The sequence below is a fragment of the Acartia tonsa genome, chromosome 15 (assembly GCF_053477335.1).
Source record: "Acartia tonsa isolate MP-2025a chromosome 15, ASM5347733v1, whole genome shotgun sequence".
Lineage (NCBI taxonomy): Eukaryota > Metazoa > Arthropoda > Copepoda > Calanoida > Acartiidae > Acartia > Acartia tonsa.
Window position 1 is genome coordinate 2,146,954 of NC_137274.1, and position 18,097 is coordinate 2,165,050.

Genomic DNA, 18,097 nt, shown 5'->3' on the forward strand with positions numbered 1-18,097 from the left:
GTAAGGTTTGCTAAAATTTTGAGGGGATAATTTGTTAGTGAGACATAGTGAGGCAGTGAGCCAAAAAAGTATTTTAAGAATTCACCTCTGATTAATAAATGCAGGATTAGACTAAGTTGTCACCCATACTAAAAAATCATGTTTAGCATAGTATTACAGATAGTTTTCTATGTATTACAAAATAAAAATTATAATATATTATTAATTCTGGTTTTGTTAGTCCAGGTCTTCAACACTGTTGGCTAAAACAAAACTGGTTTTAATCTTTTATTTTTTAATTTCAATATCACAGATATCTCCCAAAAAGAACAAAAATAAATTCTAAAACTTAATGTATATATATAATCAAATATTTCTTTTTAGACTAAATAATCATATATTGTGTTAAAAAAAAAAACTAAAATGAACATAAAAACAAGGATGCCACATCCAAAAAAGCAAAGGTCTAAACATGTAGAGTGTTAAAACTGAATAAGCAGAATATAAGTAAGCTAAAACAAAATTGTGAGTAAATTTGTTGCAAACTGCTTAAATACAGGATACTGTTTATGGACACACTTACATTTTATGGATCTATTTAAAGAGATGCTTTGCTTTTACCTTATCATAATAGGAATCAGCATTCCAAGAATCAAATAAATAGGATGATTATATCACATAAAAATTTCTGTCAAAAAGTAACATGTCTTAAATGTAAGTACAGATTTTCTGGTAACAATCATAGAGTTGCTATGATTTATAAATTGTACCTAATTGTTATATGAATCAACATACAAAGTTTGAAATTGATAGGGCAAATATAACATGTGTAAATTAATAAAAAGAGCAAACAGTAACAGATGGAAAGACTGACCCTAATTATAATACATCTTTGCTTTAAAAATAAATACACTAAAATGAAATCATAATATTAAACCTTATGTTAAATTAATAGTTAATTATAACCTAATGTTAATTATAATCCTTTTAATAGAGTAAAAGGATCTCTGTCTGTTTGTGTGTCTGTCTGTACCAAAGAATCTCATTAACCGTCAAACCGATATGGTTCTCACATACAAAGTAGCTTCTAATAGGTCCTAGGAAAATAATTTTTTTTGGAGGGTTCAACGACCCTCTCAAGAAAAATCACTCTTGTTAAAAAATACCCTATCCCCCCCCCCCAATTAAAAAAAAATATTTACTTTTTAAAATTGAAATAAAAAATGAGGAATTGTTGACTCCCCCCTTCTCCCTCCAATTCCAAGTGCAACTGGAGGACTCTAGGGATGTAGCTGCTAGTAAAATATAAATTAAAAGAATATACTGTTTAGTGCTTTCCCTCAAAAAGTATAGTCAATCACATAACTCATTGTCCCCTCCCCCCCTCCTCCAATCTTGTTCAGAAATGAAGTGTTTCTAAGAAAAGTTTTATTTGATAGCTACTGCTCTTTAATTTGTAATGTCCACCTGTCCATCATTTTTTTGGTAATAGCAACAAAAATAAATTTCTAGATTAGTATTTATCATCCCATTATGTTTCTTTAAAAAAATCTTTAGATGTTTTTTGCTTCACTACTTTTGGATGTTGTCATCCTTATTTTATTAAAAATGAACAAAAAACTTTAACACATACACAGTTGAGCCGTTTCATGTTGACGTCTACGTTGGTAATATGCAACTAGGTAGTAAAACTGGAACTACTGCGTGATACAGAGATAGATAGATAGATAGGCAGTCAAGATGGTACAACTGTGTGATAGATAGATAGGCAGTCAAGTTGGTACTACTGCGTCATTATGCAATTGGGGCCTAATCTAAACTAAAATTTAACCAGAAAAATATTTTCCAAAAAGAGGAGCCCAATTCTGGGTAGTGTTTAAATAACTAAAAATTATGATTGAATATTTGTCATAAAAGGTATGTTTTTCATGTATATATGTACTTTTATGACCAACATTTTTTTTACATCAACTGTATTTATGACAGATTTAATTGTCATGCAAACATACCATTAGTATTTTTATGAAGAGTGTACCTTCCTGACAAAAGTTTTTTTATGACATACAAGGATGTCTAAGTTTTTCTTTGGAGGGGGCAGAATCTCAAGGGAGAAGGAGCAATTTCTATTTTTTTTTTTGGGGGGGGGAGGGGTTGTAACATTGCACACAAAGAGGCCAAACAAATAATTCCTTCCAAGAATTTTTTTTGGGATAAAATTTGCTTGAGGTGTGGATAAGTACCCCCCTCCCCCCCCTGAAATTTGTTTTGGCGGAGGGGTGGTTAAATATCCACCCATAATCTGCTGAAGGGGGTAATTAACCCAAAATATGTAGTAGTTACTATAAATATATATAGGTCCTAGTAAGGCTTATAACTAGATTTGGGGAGGGTACCATTGTCAAGAGATAATGCCAATTGAGTTGTGTTACTTATTTAGTGGAAGCTTCAAAATGGTTTCATGGATCCTGGGATGGTTTTGGGCTCTTTAGTTTGAAGTCTTGGAATTGTTTAAATTTTTTTCTACTTTCCCTACTTTCAATTAAGAATTCCCAATGCATTATTTACTTTAAATGTCATTGCAATATGATCAATTACATGTCTTTTTTATCTGGTGGAACTATATCGTATTGGGAGTCACAATCAAGGATGTCAAAGCCTTTTTTTTTGGGGGGGGGGGGGGTGGGGGGGCTCACCCAAAGTAAGGGTAAATTTGTATGAGGGGGGTAAAATAATTTTTTTTTCTAAAATTGTTTTTGGGTGAGAAGTATCATATGAGAAGGGATATTAGTGATAAAAATTACTCAGCTTTTTATTTTATACTAGTGGTTACGCCCCTAGAGGCCTCTAGGGGCACTTGTGGAGGAGAGAGTCGAATTTAATAACCCAACTAATATTATTTTTAAAGAAAAAGTGAAAAAAATAATTTGGAGGGGGAGGGGGTGCCCTCCCCCCATTTCAATTTAGTTTTAAAAAATAAAAATTGGGGGGGTAATTTTTTCTAGGGGCGATTTCTCTTAGGAGGGTGGTGGTACCCTCCCCAAATATAGTTATAAACCCTCCCAGGGACCTATGAGAAGCTACCCTGTTAAGGAGAACCCGATCGGTCCAGCGGTTAGCAAGATCCTTTGACACACAGACAAACATCTTTTTACTTTATCATAAGGATAAAACAAAAGCCATTGTTAAATTTTTATTTAATAGTATAAAAATCAAGAATATTTATAAAACTACAATGTTCTAATTTTAAAACTACAATGTTCTAATTGCATTTATGATCCCTTTATATGTGTGTAAGCCAAACTAAAATAGAAATTCCAACTTATGCAATTGTTACTTTTACTTGTCTCCTAGAGGGCCCCAAGCCAGGGATCTAAAGGGATAGCACAAATGATAATACACAAAATTTACCCCTACTGTAAATTAGAATTAGTGGTTGAAATGTTTAGAAAATTAACTAAATGAACCAACAAATCAAAATTCAATAAAGGTCCCCCAATGTCCCCTCCCTCCCTGGCCTCAAGCAGGTTTTATAATATGTTTTTTCTAGCCCGAGAATGTGGGGCCCAAAATACCTCATTATACTCAACTAATAATTTCACAAAAGAACTATGACAAAAAAACCATTGAGATGGCTGTTTTTGTCCCCTCCCCCCCCCCCCCCAATCTTTTGGGGTCATATAAATAATAAACTAATGTATGTTACAAGAAATTTTTATCTTAATTATTTTACTGTTTTACAAACGACCTACCTACATCTTCAATAAGTACATTGATATTTTTTTATCAAAAAGGGGATTTACAATATTTTTGTTTCAAATTTGTACACCGTGTGGGGCCCATGCAGTTAGGAAATTTCTCTTTTAAAATCTGGTTTTATGCAACAGTCGGCTGATATCATACAGGGCCCCAACAGGGATCTAAAGGGATAAGACAATGAACAATAAATGAATATACATACCCAATGATGATATACAAAATTACTACTTCTGCAGTTTTAAAATATTTATTGAAAAGATTGCATGTAACCAATCAAAATTATTAAAATACCTAACATTTTAAAGCTTAAGAATAAGATATAGCGCTTATAATACTTTGGGTACCAGTTTCATTTACAGTCCAATGTCCCCTCCCTCCCTGGGGCCCCAAGCAGGTTTTAAAGTATATTTGCGCTTCATTGCCTAGACAATAGATTTATAACCATAGATGGGCTGTTAGACACGTTAATCTGTCAAACTTAAAAAGTAATATAGGGGGGTAAATTCAGGGGTCTAAAGGGATAAGACAATGGCCGATAATACACAATATTAGCCCTTCTTTATAATACAATTAGTGTTTGAGACATTTAGACACTCAAATAAATGAACCAACCAATCAAAGTTCATTAAAAGTCCCCAACGTTGTTAAGCCAATAAATAAGAAAACTTTTATTATAAGACTTTGGGGACTTGTGTAATAAAAAGCAAATGTCCCCTCTCTCCGTGGGGTTGAATGCTTATTTTTTTTTTTTGAAGAATCAGCTTTAAATATTCACATTTTTTGGATAAAGATTTGGATAAAGTTAAATTATATCGTATTAAAATTTCTCTGTTTGTATAATGTGAAGAAAATGACAAAACAATATACGAGTATAGTCCCTTTCATGACGACGCCTCTTAAGGGGTGTTTTGTCGTATTTTCAAAGTAGCTTTTGAAGGGTAAGGTTAAGTTTGGTGATTGCCCTGCAGGGTTAGAGCCTCCCTGCTGGGGCTAGAAATAGGAGAAAATACAACAAAACGCCCCTTAAGAGGCGTTGTCATGAAAGGGACTATACCCAAATATACGTATAATACCCAGTCAATAATTAAAAGTTGAATTTCTTAGCATAGAGCTAGTTTTCTAAAAATTATAAAGACGAAAATTTTATTGCTCATATTTTTAGAAAAATCGTATTTAAAAGAAATGTTTGTCTGCTAGAATTTTTTTAATATTTGATTGATAATTGGGCGAGTTTGAGCATCTAGACTTACTAGATCTATTCTTGATTCTAGTTAAATTGACGCACCCATTTTTAAAAGCGAAGCTTTTCTATAATAGGGTTGGTCCGTCCGTCCGTTCGGAACGGATCGCTCTTTTCGTTAACCTAGGCATGTTAGAGTTGTCCTATCGATTTTAAACTTTGCATGGTGATTCCTGTAATAGCTAGGCACAATTTAAAAAGCGTAGCAAATCTATAATCAACATAGGAATGTCAGTACGTCCATTTTAGGTCTAAAGTTTTTATTAAACCGAGGTTAAAAAAATAGATTTTTTCAATAATTACTCAACAGAATTTTAAAAGTAAGGTGTCAAATTAAAGATCTTACTATTTTTGTTCTTACTGGCCATTTTCTTCTTTTATTTTGTTGCGTTTTAGTACCTTAAAACCGACTTAATTATTTTTTTAAAAACTTAAATTACTTAAAAAATAAGAGATCTACAATAAAACCGATTGCATATCTGAATTCTATGAAAAATTTTACATCTACTACTTACTAAAAGAACCGGCTAGCTATAAAAAAAAGTTGATACACCTTCTTTTAGATATTTTTTTTTTGAGGGGGGAGGAGGAATTTTCTTATGGCGATTTTTCTTGGGAGGTTGGTGATACCCTCCCCCAAAATAGTGCAAACCTTCTTGGGACCTATGAGAAGCTGCTCTGTAAAGGAGAACCTGATCAGTTCAGCAGTTAGCTAGATCCTTCAGTACAAACAGACAGACAAACATCCTGTCACTTTATTATAAAGATAATCTTTAGAGTGGACTAATTTTATTATTTCTCTGTCACACCCCACCCCAAGGCGTGTTAGGTTAGAAAAAACCCCCCGTGGAAACGGTTTACATAGGATGTACTGGGACCTTTTGGTGGTTTCAGAACATGCTTTCCTTAAATTGAGTTAGTAGCTTCCCATAGTAGAAAATTTTGAAATTACTTTTGGTGATCAAATTTTACTTTCATTTTTAGACTACCTTCACCTAACCTCCTTTATTGTCTTATTTTGTCTTTCATGTTCATCATGCAAATTCCTTCACATTATGGTTGAATTGACAGATATTGGAGCTTTCTAAAAAGGTCTCTAACAATTTTCTAGCTCTAATACTTTTTGATATATCTTATTTATAAGTATTGCTGTTAAATCATCTTTTACACAATAAAAAGGTGAAAAATAAAATTAGATATTTTGGAGAAAATTAAAAGTATCTTCATATCAATCTCTCTAGTATCGCTTAAAATTGACCAAATTGGACAGTTAAGGTGCCTAAAACTATCTACATTCAATGGACAATCCAAATAAATACTTTTTAACACTTTATAAGTTGACAGGAGGATGCTAAAATGTAATATCAAAGAAACAAGAGTAATTTAATTTTAATTAAAAATCACTTGTAGGACATTTTTTTTGAATGTAAAAGGTGTTTTAAGGAACAAGAAACTCATATCTGATAATGATTTAATATTTTAAAACACCTCAGTACTAGTTTAGAGTAACTAATGGTGTATATTAACAAAAAATTGTTGCCTAAGAATAAATTGTTTCTTTTATTACATGTGAGATCATCCATGAAAGTCTTTTAATTACTATGTTTTCTTAGTTAAGGTGGCAAAAAATAATTTTGTTTCATGAGGTTGTAAAGAATTTAAGAGCCCAATCAACTATTCTTAGATAAAAATTACTAGAATTAGTAAATTACAGTTGTAAACTGCTTGGTAATGCTTAAAGTTCTAATCAATTTTTGGTTTATTTACGATGATTATGTCTATTTTTTTTTAGATATGTTTCTATTTGTTCAAAAAATCAGATGATTGTGTTTTATTGGCTTTCTAATTACAAAGTGACAACTTTATACACCATAACTTACCTTAAAATCCTTGCTAAAGTTTATTAAATATCAATTTATCTAAATAAAACAGGAATTTTTTTTTCCTTTAGTATTTTTAAAAATCACTTCAGCTTAATCCTATTGGCTTATATAGTCTTTGTAAGTATGAATTTGGATTTTCCATTGAATGTAGATAGGTTTAGGTACCTTAACTGTCCAATTTGGTCAATTTTAAGCAATACTAGAGAGATTTATATGAAGATAATTGTAATTTTCTCTAAAATATCTAATTTTATTTTTCACCTTTTTGTTGTGTAAAAGATGATTTAATAGCAATACTTTGAAATAAGATATCTTAAAAAGTATTAGAGCTAGAAAATTGTTAGAGACCTTTTTAGAAAGCTCCAATATCTGTCAGTTCAACCGTGATGTGAAGGAATTTGCATGATGAACATGAAAGACAAAATAAGACAATAAAGGAGGTTAGGTTAAGGTTGTCTAAAAATAAAAGTAAAATTTGATCACAAAAAGTAATTTTAAAATTATCTACTATGGGAAGCTACTAACTCAATTTAGGGAAAGCATGTTCTGAAACTACCATAAGGTCCCGGTACAGCCTGTGTAAACCGTTTCCACGGGGGGTTTTTTCTAACCTAACACGCCCTCGGGTGGGGTGTGCTGTTTTTAGGGTGGACCCTTTGCCCAGACATGGCAGACACGCTATGCTAAGTTATATCTCTATCTCTCTATCTAACTATCTATCTATGTTTAGGGTGGACCCTTTGCACAGACATGGCAGACAGGCTATGCTAAGTTATATCTCTATCTCTCTATCTAACTATCTATCTATGTTTAGGGTGGACCCTTTGCCCAGACATGGCAGACACGCTATGCTAAGTTATATCCAAACAGGTTGGGACAAGTATTTATTATTAGCACAGCTACTCTATCATTACAGTTTTGTCCACCTGTGTGGGTGTGTGTGTGTGTGAACAGTGAACATCTGCTCTATAACTCACCTTGTCTGTTTGTCCATCTATATGTTTATTTCTTTTCTATTTTTTTTGGGGGGGGGGTGGGACTTTGCTTCTTAGGGACATTGGTCATTTGTGTTCTATGCCTTTTTTTCACCTCTTCCACAAAAAAATCCTAAACAATTTCTTTTCGTAATTGTCAATTAATTAATACACCTTGAAACCTTTGCAACAGTAGTCTCTCTCTGTCTCCACAAAGAATGTGTGTCTGTGTGTGTGTGTGTGTGTGTGTGTGTGTGTGTGTGTGAGTCTACTCTGGGATAATTGTGTATTTCTGTTTAGAATTGAGCTTCACACAGACAGTAATAAACCTGAACTAATATTTATGGAACAGATAGAAGATGTCAACACAGATTTACAGCAGGTCATAATAATAATAATAGTCCGTAATAATAATAATAATAATCGCCCATAAGTAGAATAAGTTGAGGAGTATAATCAGGAACTTTTGTCCGTTTCAAAATATCTTGTTCCTAACTTTAGAAATGACTAAAAAAACCACTATTTTTTAAGGTTTATTGAGAATTGTCCAATATGTAGAGGTTTTTGAGATTTTCTCAGGCTAGGAACAAGATTTTTGGAATCGGTCAAAAGTTCCTGATTCTACTCCTCAATGCCTTTCCTGGGAGCACCATGAAGCCATAGTTCTGATTCATTAATTTTTTTACACCAATTTACAAATAGCTATACATTTGTATGTCTGGTCGTCAGCGGTTTTAGGACTAAAGATAGATTTTAAATCATCCAGAGCTGTATTATACTCATATAAATCATTTGCAGATCCCCGCTTTGGTCTCAGAAAAAAAATGTCAAAAATCGACCCATCCTAATATATATATATATATATATATATATATTTAGGTAAAGAATGAGCAAAGTATTATAATCCGTACAAAAGACATGCGCATTGTTCTCACCAATTCTGATGAAATAGCCCTGAGGGAGTGGTCAGTACAGCTGAGTAAAACCCTGCGGGACTCCAAGGTAATGTATATATAGTTTTTACGAAGTACAGTACAAGTAGAGAAGTAACATTAAAAAATAACAGGATGTGTGTGTGTGTATCTCAAGATCTTGCTAACCAATGATGTTCTCCTTTACAGTGAAGCTCCACTTTTCAAGAGAAATTGTTATGGCTATACTTACTTATATAAATGCATACTACACCTCTGTTGTTTTAGGAATTATTGGCTGGTCTGAGGAAGGCTGGTAAAATCTATGGAACAAGAGAGGGAAATCTTCCTAATAATTAATATTAACCAATAGTAGGGCTTTATTTTGTCACGTGACTAAAAATCAGCCAATAGTAGGGCTTTATTTTGTCACGTGACTAAAAATCAGCCAATGGTAGGGCTTTATTTTGTCACATGACTAAAAATCAGCCAATAGTAGGGCTTTATTTTGTCATGTGACTAATGCTTGGTAAAATCTATGGAACAAGAGAGGGAAATCTTCCTAATAATTAGAACTAAATTGTGTGGACGCTTCTGTGCATCAGTTGTACACCAACTGTAAATGTTTCCTGCACAGCAAAGGTGTTATCATCATAATATTAGATATTCATTTTTTTATTTATGTATTTTATTGTAATATTTATGTATTAGCAATGTGCAGTTATTATTATTATTATATATACTGTAAAATTTGCATTGGCAAAATAAGTCTTTCCATGATTACAGTTGTTGCCAAGTTACAGAGGGGGGGGGGGTATATTCATGTAGCCATCAAACTTTGGAGGACAATGCTAGTTCAATATAACCAAGTACCCAAAGTTTTACAGCCAACACACGTACTAGATAAGGGAATTATAAAACTTTGGGTACCAACGTGTTTTTTTTTTATGTAAAGCCAAATTATTAACCCTTGTCTAGTCTTATGATGTAGTCTCTTAATTTTAAATTTTATTTCCAACTAAAAAAAATATTAGACCAAGTTTATAACTTGGAAATAACTATCAAGTATTATACAGTATTAGTGTGTAGTAGTTTCATTTTAAAATTGTATTCTTTTCAATGTTGATTTTTTAGCTTTTAAGTTATGTACATTTCAGAATGTTAATTAATTTCCACTTCCTATGGATATAACTGTTCTTGTTTATTTATATATAAATATGTTAAAATCTTCCTATCCGTGTCAAATCTTGCTTGCATGATGATTTTTGTAACAACAAGGTACAATATATTGCTACTCTATAATCAATGCAAGTACACATTCTTACTTTAGTTTTTAGCAGCGCCATTCTTTGGACAATTAGGACCATATATAATGTTATAAGCATAGCATCTCAATAGTCTATATGTAGGTATGTCCATTATATATGTAATAAGAGATTAACTCTCAAATAAAATATGAAATTGTTTGCTTTTATGGATGTTGTCCGTTATTTTTTATATATCCATAACTTGAAATATATTATATATGTGTTTCCATCCTTTTTTTATGATTATCCTATTATTATTATTAATTATTATGTCTCATATGTGAAATAAATAAATGTTATCTATGTTAAATATTGTTACATTGCATAATTCGTATTTATTATATTTAAGAACTGGGTTAGATTTAGACAATTTTTCTTTATTATATTATCTATTTCCATTATACTATATCCTTACTGGAAAAAGCAATTTTTGTGATCAATTTCTTACACATGTCTTCCAAATTTGCTTTAAAACACAGCAAAACCGAAGGAGGATTTTAGCAAGCAATCAACTGGAAAATTGCTTGTTTAAGTAAGGATTTCATAGCAAAATTGAAACATTTAAGTTGGAAATAAATCACAAAAATTGCTTGTCTAAAGAAGGATTTTGCACTTAAAAGGGAGGATTTAAGAAGCAATCAACCCTTAAAAATTGCTTGTTTAAGTAATGATTTCATATCAAAAATGGAAATTTTTCACAAAAATTGCTTGTTTTTAAGTAAGGATATTGCACCCAAAATGGAGGATTTAAGAAGCAATCAAACCCTTAAAAATTGCTTGCTTATTCAGCAAAAATGGATGATCTAAATAGGCAATCAATCCAAAAATTTGCTTGTTTATGTAAGGATTTTGCACCTGAAAGAGAGGGTTTAAGCAGCAATCAAACATAAAAATTGCTTGTATAGGCAAGGGTTTTTGCTGCAAAAACGGAGGATTTTGATAAGCAATCAAGAAAAATGGAAGATACAAGTAGGCAATCAACCACAAAAAATTGCCTGAAATGATTAAAATTTTAAATTAAGATAATACGGTTTAAAATCTTTACCTCTCAGACATTTCATCAAAAGCATCCAATTTTGCTGATTCTTATCAGACACCCTTATATTTAGGGGTTTATAGTGCAATAATCATTGTTAAAATCAGCAATTTACTCACTAAAATGTCTCATTAGTCTGTTATTACCGATTTAAGTACGGCACTGTTGTAAAATGCGGATTTTCCCAATGTGAGCATGTCTGACTTAAATATGACAAAATTGCTTATCACTTGCAAAAAACAGATTAAGTGCTGATACAGAGTTTACTAGGGAATAGTTATTTATCGCATCGTAATGTATACAATATAACAATAACAAAATTAACCCATTAGTGCCGAGCGCCACTTTTATGGGCCGATCGAGCTGAAAGTTTCAGGGAAGCTTTATAATGGTCAAAACGTAATTCGTATTTTTTTGTTTTGCTCTAGTGGCGTGCACAGGAAAGTTGCAAAAAAAAACCCGGTTCGGCTCGGCCATAAATACCAACCAGGCATTATTACCCGTTTTGGGCGGTTTCCGCCGGCGTTAAAACCCGGTTTTGCTGTAAAAACCCGGTTATTTCGGCCAAAAATCGAAAAATGTAATTTTTGAACGCCAAAAGTGAGATGAACACTTTTTAGAATTTTGATACCATCCGAAATTGAAAACTACACAACCTCATGTAATCTATAGAGCTACAAGTATAATACGAAGCGATTTATTTCAAATTTAGTGTTTCGGCTATAGGTGCCGCCGTTTTCGGGTAAAAAAACCCGTTGCTCGAAGTTTTAAAAGACACACACTACAAATAAAGAACATTTCATTCTAGATTTGCTGAAAGTGCCCAAAGTTCTGACAGACAGACACATGAATAGACTCAGAGACATCATCTTACTTTTATATAAGGTTGCTTCACTCCTCCCAGTCTTTAGGGGAGGGTGGGGGAGGTTAGAAAAATATCCTTAAACCAATCACAAGACATTCATAAAGCTTTCCTGAAAAGTACAACTAGTTCGGATTAGCAGTTTTAGATCTTAAGATTTCATATAAATAGTGGCAACGAACCTAGAGGCCAATAGAAGCACTTGAGGTGGATGGGGAAGAATTTTCAATTTTAGATTTAGAAAGAAAAGAAAAAAACGGTAATTTATCTTTGGTGGGTGGTGGTACCCTCGCTTAAAATAGTTATAAACCTTCCCTTGACAATAATAGCAGCAGCAAGTTCTTTTAGTTCATAAAATATTCTAAACCAACCGCAGGACATTCAAAAATCTTTCCTAAAAATCGCAACCTATTCCGACCAGTAGTTTCAAAGATCTTAATTATCTTCAAAATAATGGCATCGCTCCTAGAGGCATAGAAGGGCACTTAGGGGGGGGGGGGGATAAAACATACCTTGTCCATATTCAATTTCTTAATTAAAAAGAAAAAGAAGGGGTGATTTAATTTGGGTGGATGGTTGTACCCTCCCTTAAAATAGTTATAAACCTCCCCTGGACATTAACAGTTCAGCAGTTTGCAAGCTCTTTTGGAACACACAGACAGACAGACACACATATACAAAGACTCAGAGACATCATGTTACTTTTATATTAGTATACCTAGTATTGTTTTTTTAAATATATTTTTAAAAGCGAAGCTTTTCTATAATTAGTGTCAGTCTGCCCCTCCGTCCTTAATGAATATTTTTTTTGTTAATTTAGGCATGTTAGAATTGTCCCATTGATTTCAAACTTTGCTTGGTGATTTCTGTAGTAGTTAGGAATGATTTAGAAAGTGAAGCAACTCTATAATTGTGTCAAGAATGTCTGTACGTCCATTTTGAACATGATTTTTAACTTTTTTAATGTTAGTGCGATATAATGATCTGATTAATCTGAGATTTGGAATACTAATTCCTTAGACAACAAAATACAATGTTATTAGCGAAGCATCTCTATAATGAAGTTCTAAAAAAGTAATTATGTCCTTAAATACAGTGTGTTTTTTTATGAGAACTTTTTTGAAAGCAATTTTACCCCACTTATAGTTATCAGAATTTAATGATTAATGGCTTATTTTCTTCGTTTTTTAAGGCAATTAATAGAACAACAAAAAAATATTTCAGTTTTTATTCAAAAAGTACAGTAAAATCTAAAATTCAAAACTTAGGTGTCAACATCTAAAAATGGTTTTAGCGCATTTTTCTTATGCTCAAATAATCAACCTTTTGCAAGAATGACTGCTAAAAACTTCAAAGTTGAGATATAGAGCTAAAAATGTATACAGATACTATTAGGGACATGTACTAGAACATATCAAAGTTTGAAGGTCATATCTCAACCAGGGAGGGAGTACTGCCCCCCCAAAGTCGACTACAGAAAATCCATTTTTTTAAGAAAAATGCGCTAAAACCATTTTTATATGTTGACACCTAAGTTTTGAAATTTAGATTTTACTGTACTTTTTAAATAAAAACTGAAATATTTTTCTGTTGTTCTATTAATTGCCTTAAAAAACAAAGGAAATAAGCCATTAATCATTAAATTCTGATAACTATAAGTGGGGTAAAATTGCTTTCAAAAAAGTTCTCATAAAAAAAAACACACTGTATTATACTGCATTTAAGTATTTTTTCAACAAATTTACTCACAATTTTGTTTCAAATTTTATATATATATTCAGTTCTGACACTCTACAAGTGTTAATGTTTGTTTGTCCTACTGTTTCAGAGCATCACTTTTATGGATGTTGTCATCCTTGTTAATTGTAGAAAAACAACTCTATAATGCAAAGAACTGTATTTTAAAAACATATTTATACAGAGAACAATTAATAATTCCTAAATTACTAATTGTGGCCAAATCATTATTCTACAATCTTTATATTTATCAATTCCGGGTCGGTAAAGCATGCCTGTGGTAATATCAAAATTTCAGAATTTAGGGGCTAAATTGACAAAAATCTTATAGGGAAAATTTTTTTTAAACTACAAAAAAACTAATTTTAAAATAACACTTGAAATTTTAAAGAAATTTTATCAAAATTTGGCTACAGGCTTGCTTTGTACAGAAATCAAATCAAAATATTTATAATAAGTATTCAAATCTATTTTTTTTTCATCTATGAGTATCATGAAATTTGAAGAAAAAAATGTTTTATTTTTTTTTAAGAATTAAAAGTAGATTTGAATACTTATCAAAAATATATATAACCTTACATGCTAAATACAAGAGGGGGGGAAGTTTTGACACATTTGCGGAAACAGTGTGTATAGGCTTTATCTTTGGACAGAGAGGATAGGTTATTAGGGATAAAATCATTCTTATTTGATAGATTTCCCCCAGCTTTAAGATTTTTTGGATAGGCCTCCAGGTTCAGGAGCTGCAGGCCTCCAGTTGGTGTCTGGACAGGTAAATATAAAAATAAATTTTTTTTTTGAAGAGTTAAAGGTCAACATATAAAACAAAATATGCATCTTTTTTCTTCAAGTATGTAAATAACATTGAAAAATATGCATATTTTAAGTTTTTTAAGTTGACCTCTAACTCTTAAATTTTTATTTTTTATTTTTGCCTGTCTAGAGACCACCTGGAGGCCTGCAGCCCCTGAATCTGGAGGCCTGTTTACACAAATGTGTCAAAACTTCCCCCCCCCCTCTTATATTTAAAAGTTATATGAATAAATAGCGCAGCATTAAATAGATTATCTTTTCATAAATAATGTTCTAAAATTTCAATATCTTTAATACTTAAGTAGAGTAAATAATGTTTCCTTTTTTGAAATCCTTCAATAAGAAAGTAAGATACAGTCAACCTTTTTGTTGGCTGTATGTTAGTTGGATAAACCTGACAACATTATTGACACCCTAGCTATAGAGTTGCTGCACTTTATATCATATCAAATATCTAAAGTATTGTTTTTATAGATTATATAGTTGAAATTAAAGTTGAATTACTTTAGCCAAAAAAAAAGTAATAAATTCTTTAAATTTGGTTTTATAGATAAGATAGAAAGAATTTCTAAAAAAAATGTGTTGAATTCCAATGGCCAACAAATAATAAAATTTTTTTTTTTAATTTGGACAATTTGTATAAAACAATACTAGATATGTATTTCCATCATGGTTTAGAACTTGTTTGAATACAGCTCAGATGAATTAGATTCTAAGCCATGGTGGTAAAAGTTTATAACCATACATATGGGACAATATAGAACAAAGCAATAAGATAATAAAAAGTATTTAAATATCATGAATATCCACAACTTACTAAAATCCAATCAAGAAATTTAAACAAGAAAAAAATCTAATTAGTTAGTAAAGTATTTCTTCCCCTAGAGTTTATACATTAGATATTCAAAAAAATCTAATTAGTTAGTAAACTATTTCTTCCTCTAAAGTAAGTGCATTAGATATTCAAAAAGCTACTTTTTATATAATCATAAAAAAATTTTATTCTGAAGTTTTTCAATTTACAGTGTGCTAGAAATATTTAATTATGGAATAAATAGGAAAATATTCAATGTTTAATCTTACTTAATTACTACCATTGATTAGATTAAGGAAGAGTATGTTGAATATTCATGATAAGTTATTCAAATTGTTGTGTATTAATCTTGGAAACGTATGCAGACACAGAGAGAAGGACTTTGGAAGATTGTGATCAGCCCTGAAATATTATTTATTTACTAGTTTTAAAAATAGTAGCAGCTATGCCCCTAGAGGCCAATAGTGGCACTTTAAATAATTGTTTTTTATTTTAAATATCTAATTTGAGAAAAAAATTCTATGTTGTGTTTAAGTCTCCACATAATTTATTTTATATTTTTTTGTGATTTCTCTTGGGAGGTTGGTGCTACCATCCCCTAAATAATTAAAACTTTCCCTGGACCTATGAGAACCTACCCTATTAAGAAGAACCCGATCAGTTCAGTGGTTAACAAGATCCTTTGAACAGACAAACATCCTGTTACTTTATTATAAGGATATACAGAATACATATGGTATGATTAAGAATAAGGAAACAGAAAAGAAGCAAATAGAGACAAAAAGGATTTTTTGTCTGAAACTAAAGATATCTAAAAACACTGATTTGATTCGTTTATACTTTTGGGGGAAACTTCATAAATGGCATAAAAATAATTATAGACCTTCCCAGGACCTATGAGAAGCTACTCTGTTAAGGAGAACACGATTGATTCAGTGGTTAGTGAGATCCTTTGGTACAGACAAACAGACAGACATCCTGTTACTTTATTATAAGGATAAGTCAAAATAGATGTATCTGATCAATAGATAGATCTAAACTTTTTGATATACATATACATAGATAAATATCCTACCTACCTTTATGTTGTCTATAATTATATCTCACTTCCTCTCTTGGCACCTAAAAAATATTATGTTTTTAAAAAGTTTATTTTAACTAGAACATATATTGTTTATATGATACTAGAGTTTAAGAATAATGATACTAATTTTTAACCTTCATCGAGTAATCTATAAACCTTCGTCTCCCTTACTAGATGGACAGATGTACGGCCGTTTGGACAGACAGACATCAAACTACTTTGTATTATTGATATAAATGTTTATGCTTTTAATAGACTGTTAATTCATATAATACATATTTTGACTGTATATACAGCTACATAATAAAATAATATTATTGTATTTTGTTTCTTTTCTTTGTTTGTTTTGACCATTTAATTACAGATCAAAATGTTTTTTTTATTTAATGAAAATTTAATATTTAGATAGACAGACACATAATACTATATTAGAATAATCAAATTATACTTATAGATTAATTAAGATTACCATGTCCCCTAAGTATTTCTACTACTTTAGCTTTTCTGGTTATTTCTTCTTCAGACTGCCATGAATATTTTTCAAGGGCCCAATCTAGAGCTGTGTAACCTAGAAATTTGATAATTTATTAGATATGTAAATGATATGACTGTAGATCAAATCTGCAATACAAATGGGGCATTAAAGAATAAAAGTCAAAAAGATGAATATTGAATCTAAATAGTCTATTTATGGCTCTCCTTTACAGGGAGCTTCTTTTCATAAAGTATAAAGAAAATACATCTCTCAGAGGTGTGCACTAGGGTTTGAAGGGGGATAATAATTAAGAATTTATTTTAGAAAATAAAGATTTTTAAATTGAAGGGTGAAGGAAACAAAATAAGACAGACCAACTTATATCAAACAGGGGACATGCACATTTTTTTTGGGAGCTGAGGTGTTAGGAGGACCCTCCCCCCAAACAAATTAAAAATGCAGAAAGGGGTGTGACTTTTAAGAGTTAAGTTTAAAAGGAAAAGCGCATCACAATTTGGCAAGAAAATGAAAAATGTAAGTTAAAGAGATTTGGTAAATAATTTTTTACCCTGTAAAAGAGGGTTTGTGATTGTTTTATATTCATAGTCATGGATGTTATTTTCACCCTCCCAAAGATATAGATAGATAGATAGATAGATAGATAGATAGATAGATAGATAGATAGATAGATAGATAGATAGATAGATAGATAGATAGATAGATAGATAGATAGATAGATAGATAGATAGATAGATAGATAGATAGATAGATAGATAGATAGATAGATAGATAGATAGATAGATAGATAGATAGATAGATAGATAGATAGATAGATAGATAGATAGATAGATAGATAGATAGATAGATAGATAGATAGATAGATAGATAGATAGATAGATAGATAGATAGATAGATAGATAGATAGATAGATAGATAGATAGATAGATAGATAGATAGATAGATAGATAGATAGATAGATAGATAGATAGATAGATAGATAGATAGATAGATAGATAGATAGATAGATAGATAGATAGATAGATAGATAGATAGATAGATAGATAGATAGATAGATAGATAGATAGATAGATAGATAGATAGATAGATAGATAGATAGATAGATAGATAGATAGATAGATAGATAGATAGATAGATAGATAGATAGATAGATAGATAGATAGATAGATAGATAGATAGATAGATAGATAGATAGATAGATAGATAGA

At 31.1% G+C, this 18,097-nt stretch overlaps 4 protein-coding genes across 6 annotated transcripts in view; 2 read left to right on the forward strand and 2 right to left on the reverse strand.

The window, feature by feature from the left end:
- LOC145307366 (G protein-coupled receptor kinase 1-like) overlaps positions 1-10,360 on the forward strand; it is a 75,500-nt gene extending 65,140 nt beyond the window's left edge. The window contains exon 29 of the transcript XR_013875420.1: positions 10,126-10,360. The gene's annotated coding sequence lies outside the window, so the exon portion shown is untranslated. The remainder of the gene's footprint in view (positions 1-10,125) is intronic.
- LOC145307369 (uncharacterized) overlaps positions 1-18,097 on the reverse strand; it is a 126,916-nt gene that overhangs the window by 23,046 nt on the left and 85,773 nt on the right. For 2 of the 3 annotated variants that reach the window (XM_080149751.1, XM_080149750.1), the window contains exon 1: positions 1,613-1,768. The exons of the other annotated variant lie outside the window; for it this stretch is intronic. In XM_080149751.1, the coding sequence (XP_080005877.1) occupies positions 1,613-1,630 (18 nt within the window). In that variant the 5' untranslated portion in view covers positions 1,631-1,768. Of the gene's footprint in view, positions 1-1,612; positions 1,769-18,097 lie in introns of those variants that run through there. 3 annotated transcript variants of the gene reach the window in all.
- On the forward strand, positions 7,591-10,360 carry LOC145307370 (G protein-coupled receptor kinase 1-like). The gene is made up of 4 exons (XM_080149754.1): positions 7,591-7,728; positions 8,133-8,214; positions 8,712-8,834; positions 9,032-10,360. Exons 2-4 carry the CDS (start codon positions 8,176-8,178, stop codon positions 9,101-9,103), a joined length of 234 nt encoding a protein of 77 aa, XP_080005880.1. The 5' UTR covers positions 7,591-7,728; positions 8,133-8,175; the 3' UTR covers positions 9,104-10,360.
- Positions 14,680-18,097, reverse strand: part of LOC145307368 (uncharacterized) — a 46,280-nt gene continuing 42,862 nt past the window's right edge. The window contains exons 23-25 of the mRNA XM_080149748.1: positions 16,866-16,964; positions 16,392-16,434; positions 14,680-15,714 (exon numbers count right to left, since the gene is read on the reverse strand). Coding sequence (XP_080005874.1) covers positions 16,409-16,434; positions 16,866-16,964 — 125 coding nt within the window. The 3' untranslated portion in view covers positions 14,680-15,714; positions 16,392-16,408. The remainder of the gene's footprint in view (positions 15,715-16,391; positions 16,435-16,865; positions 16,965-18,097) is intronic.

What these genes read in the sequence shown, in the direction of transcription:
- LOC145307370 (XM_080149754.1), top strand. Translation starts at nt 8,176, where the DNA reads ATGGAACAGATAGAAGATGTCAACACAGATTTACAGCAG. An exon ending in TCAACACAGATTTACAGCAG is followed by an intron (nt 8,215 to 8,711) that starts GTCATAATAATA and finishes ATATATATTTAG; the next exon opens with GTAAAGAATGAGCAAAGTAT. An exon ending in AAACCCTGCGGGACTCCAAG is followed by an intron (nt 8,835 to 9,031) that starts GTAATGTATATA and finishes CTGTTGTTTTAG; the next exon opens with GAATTATTGGCTGGTCTGAG.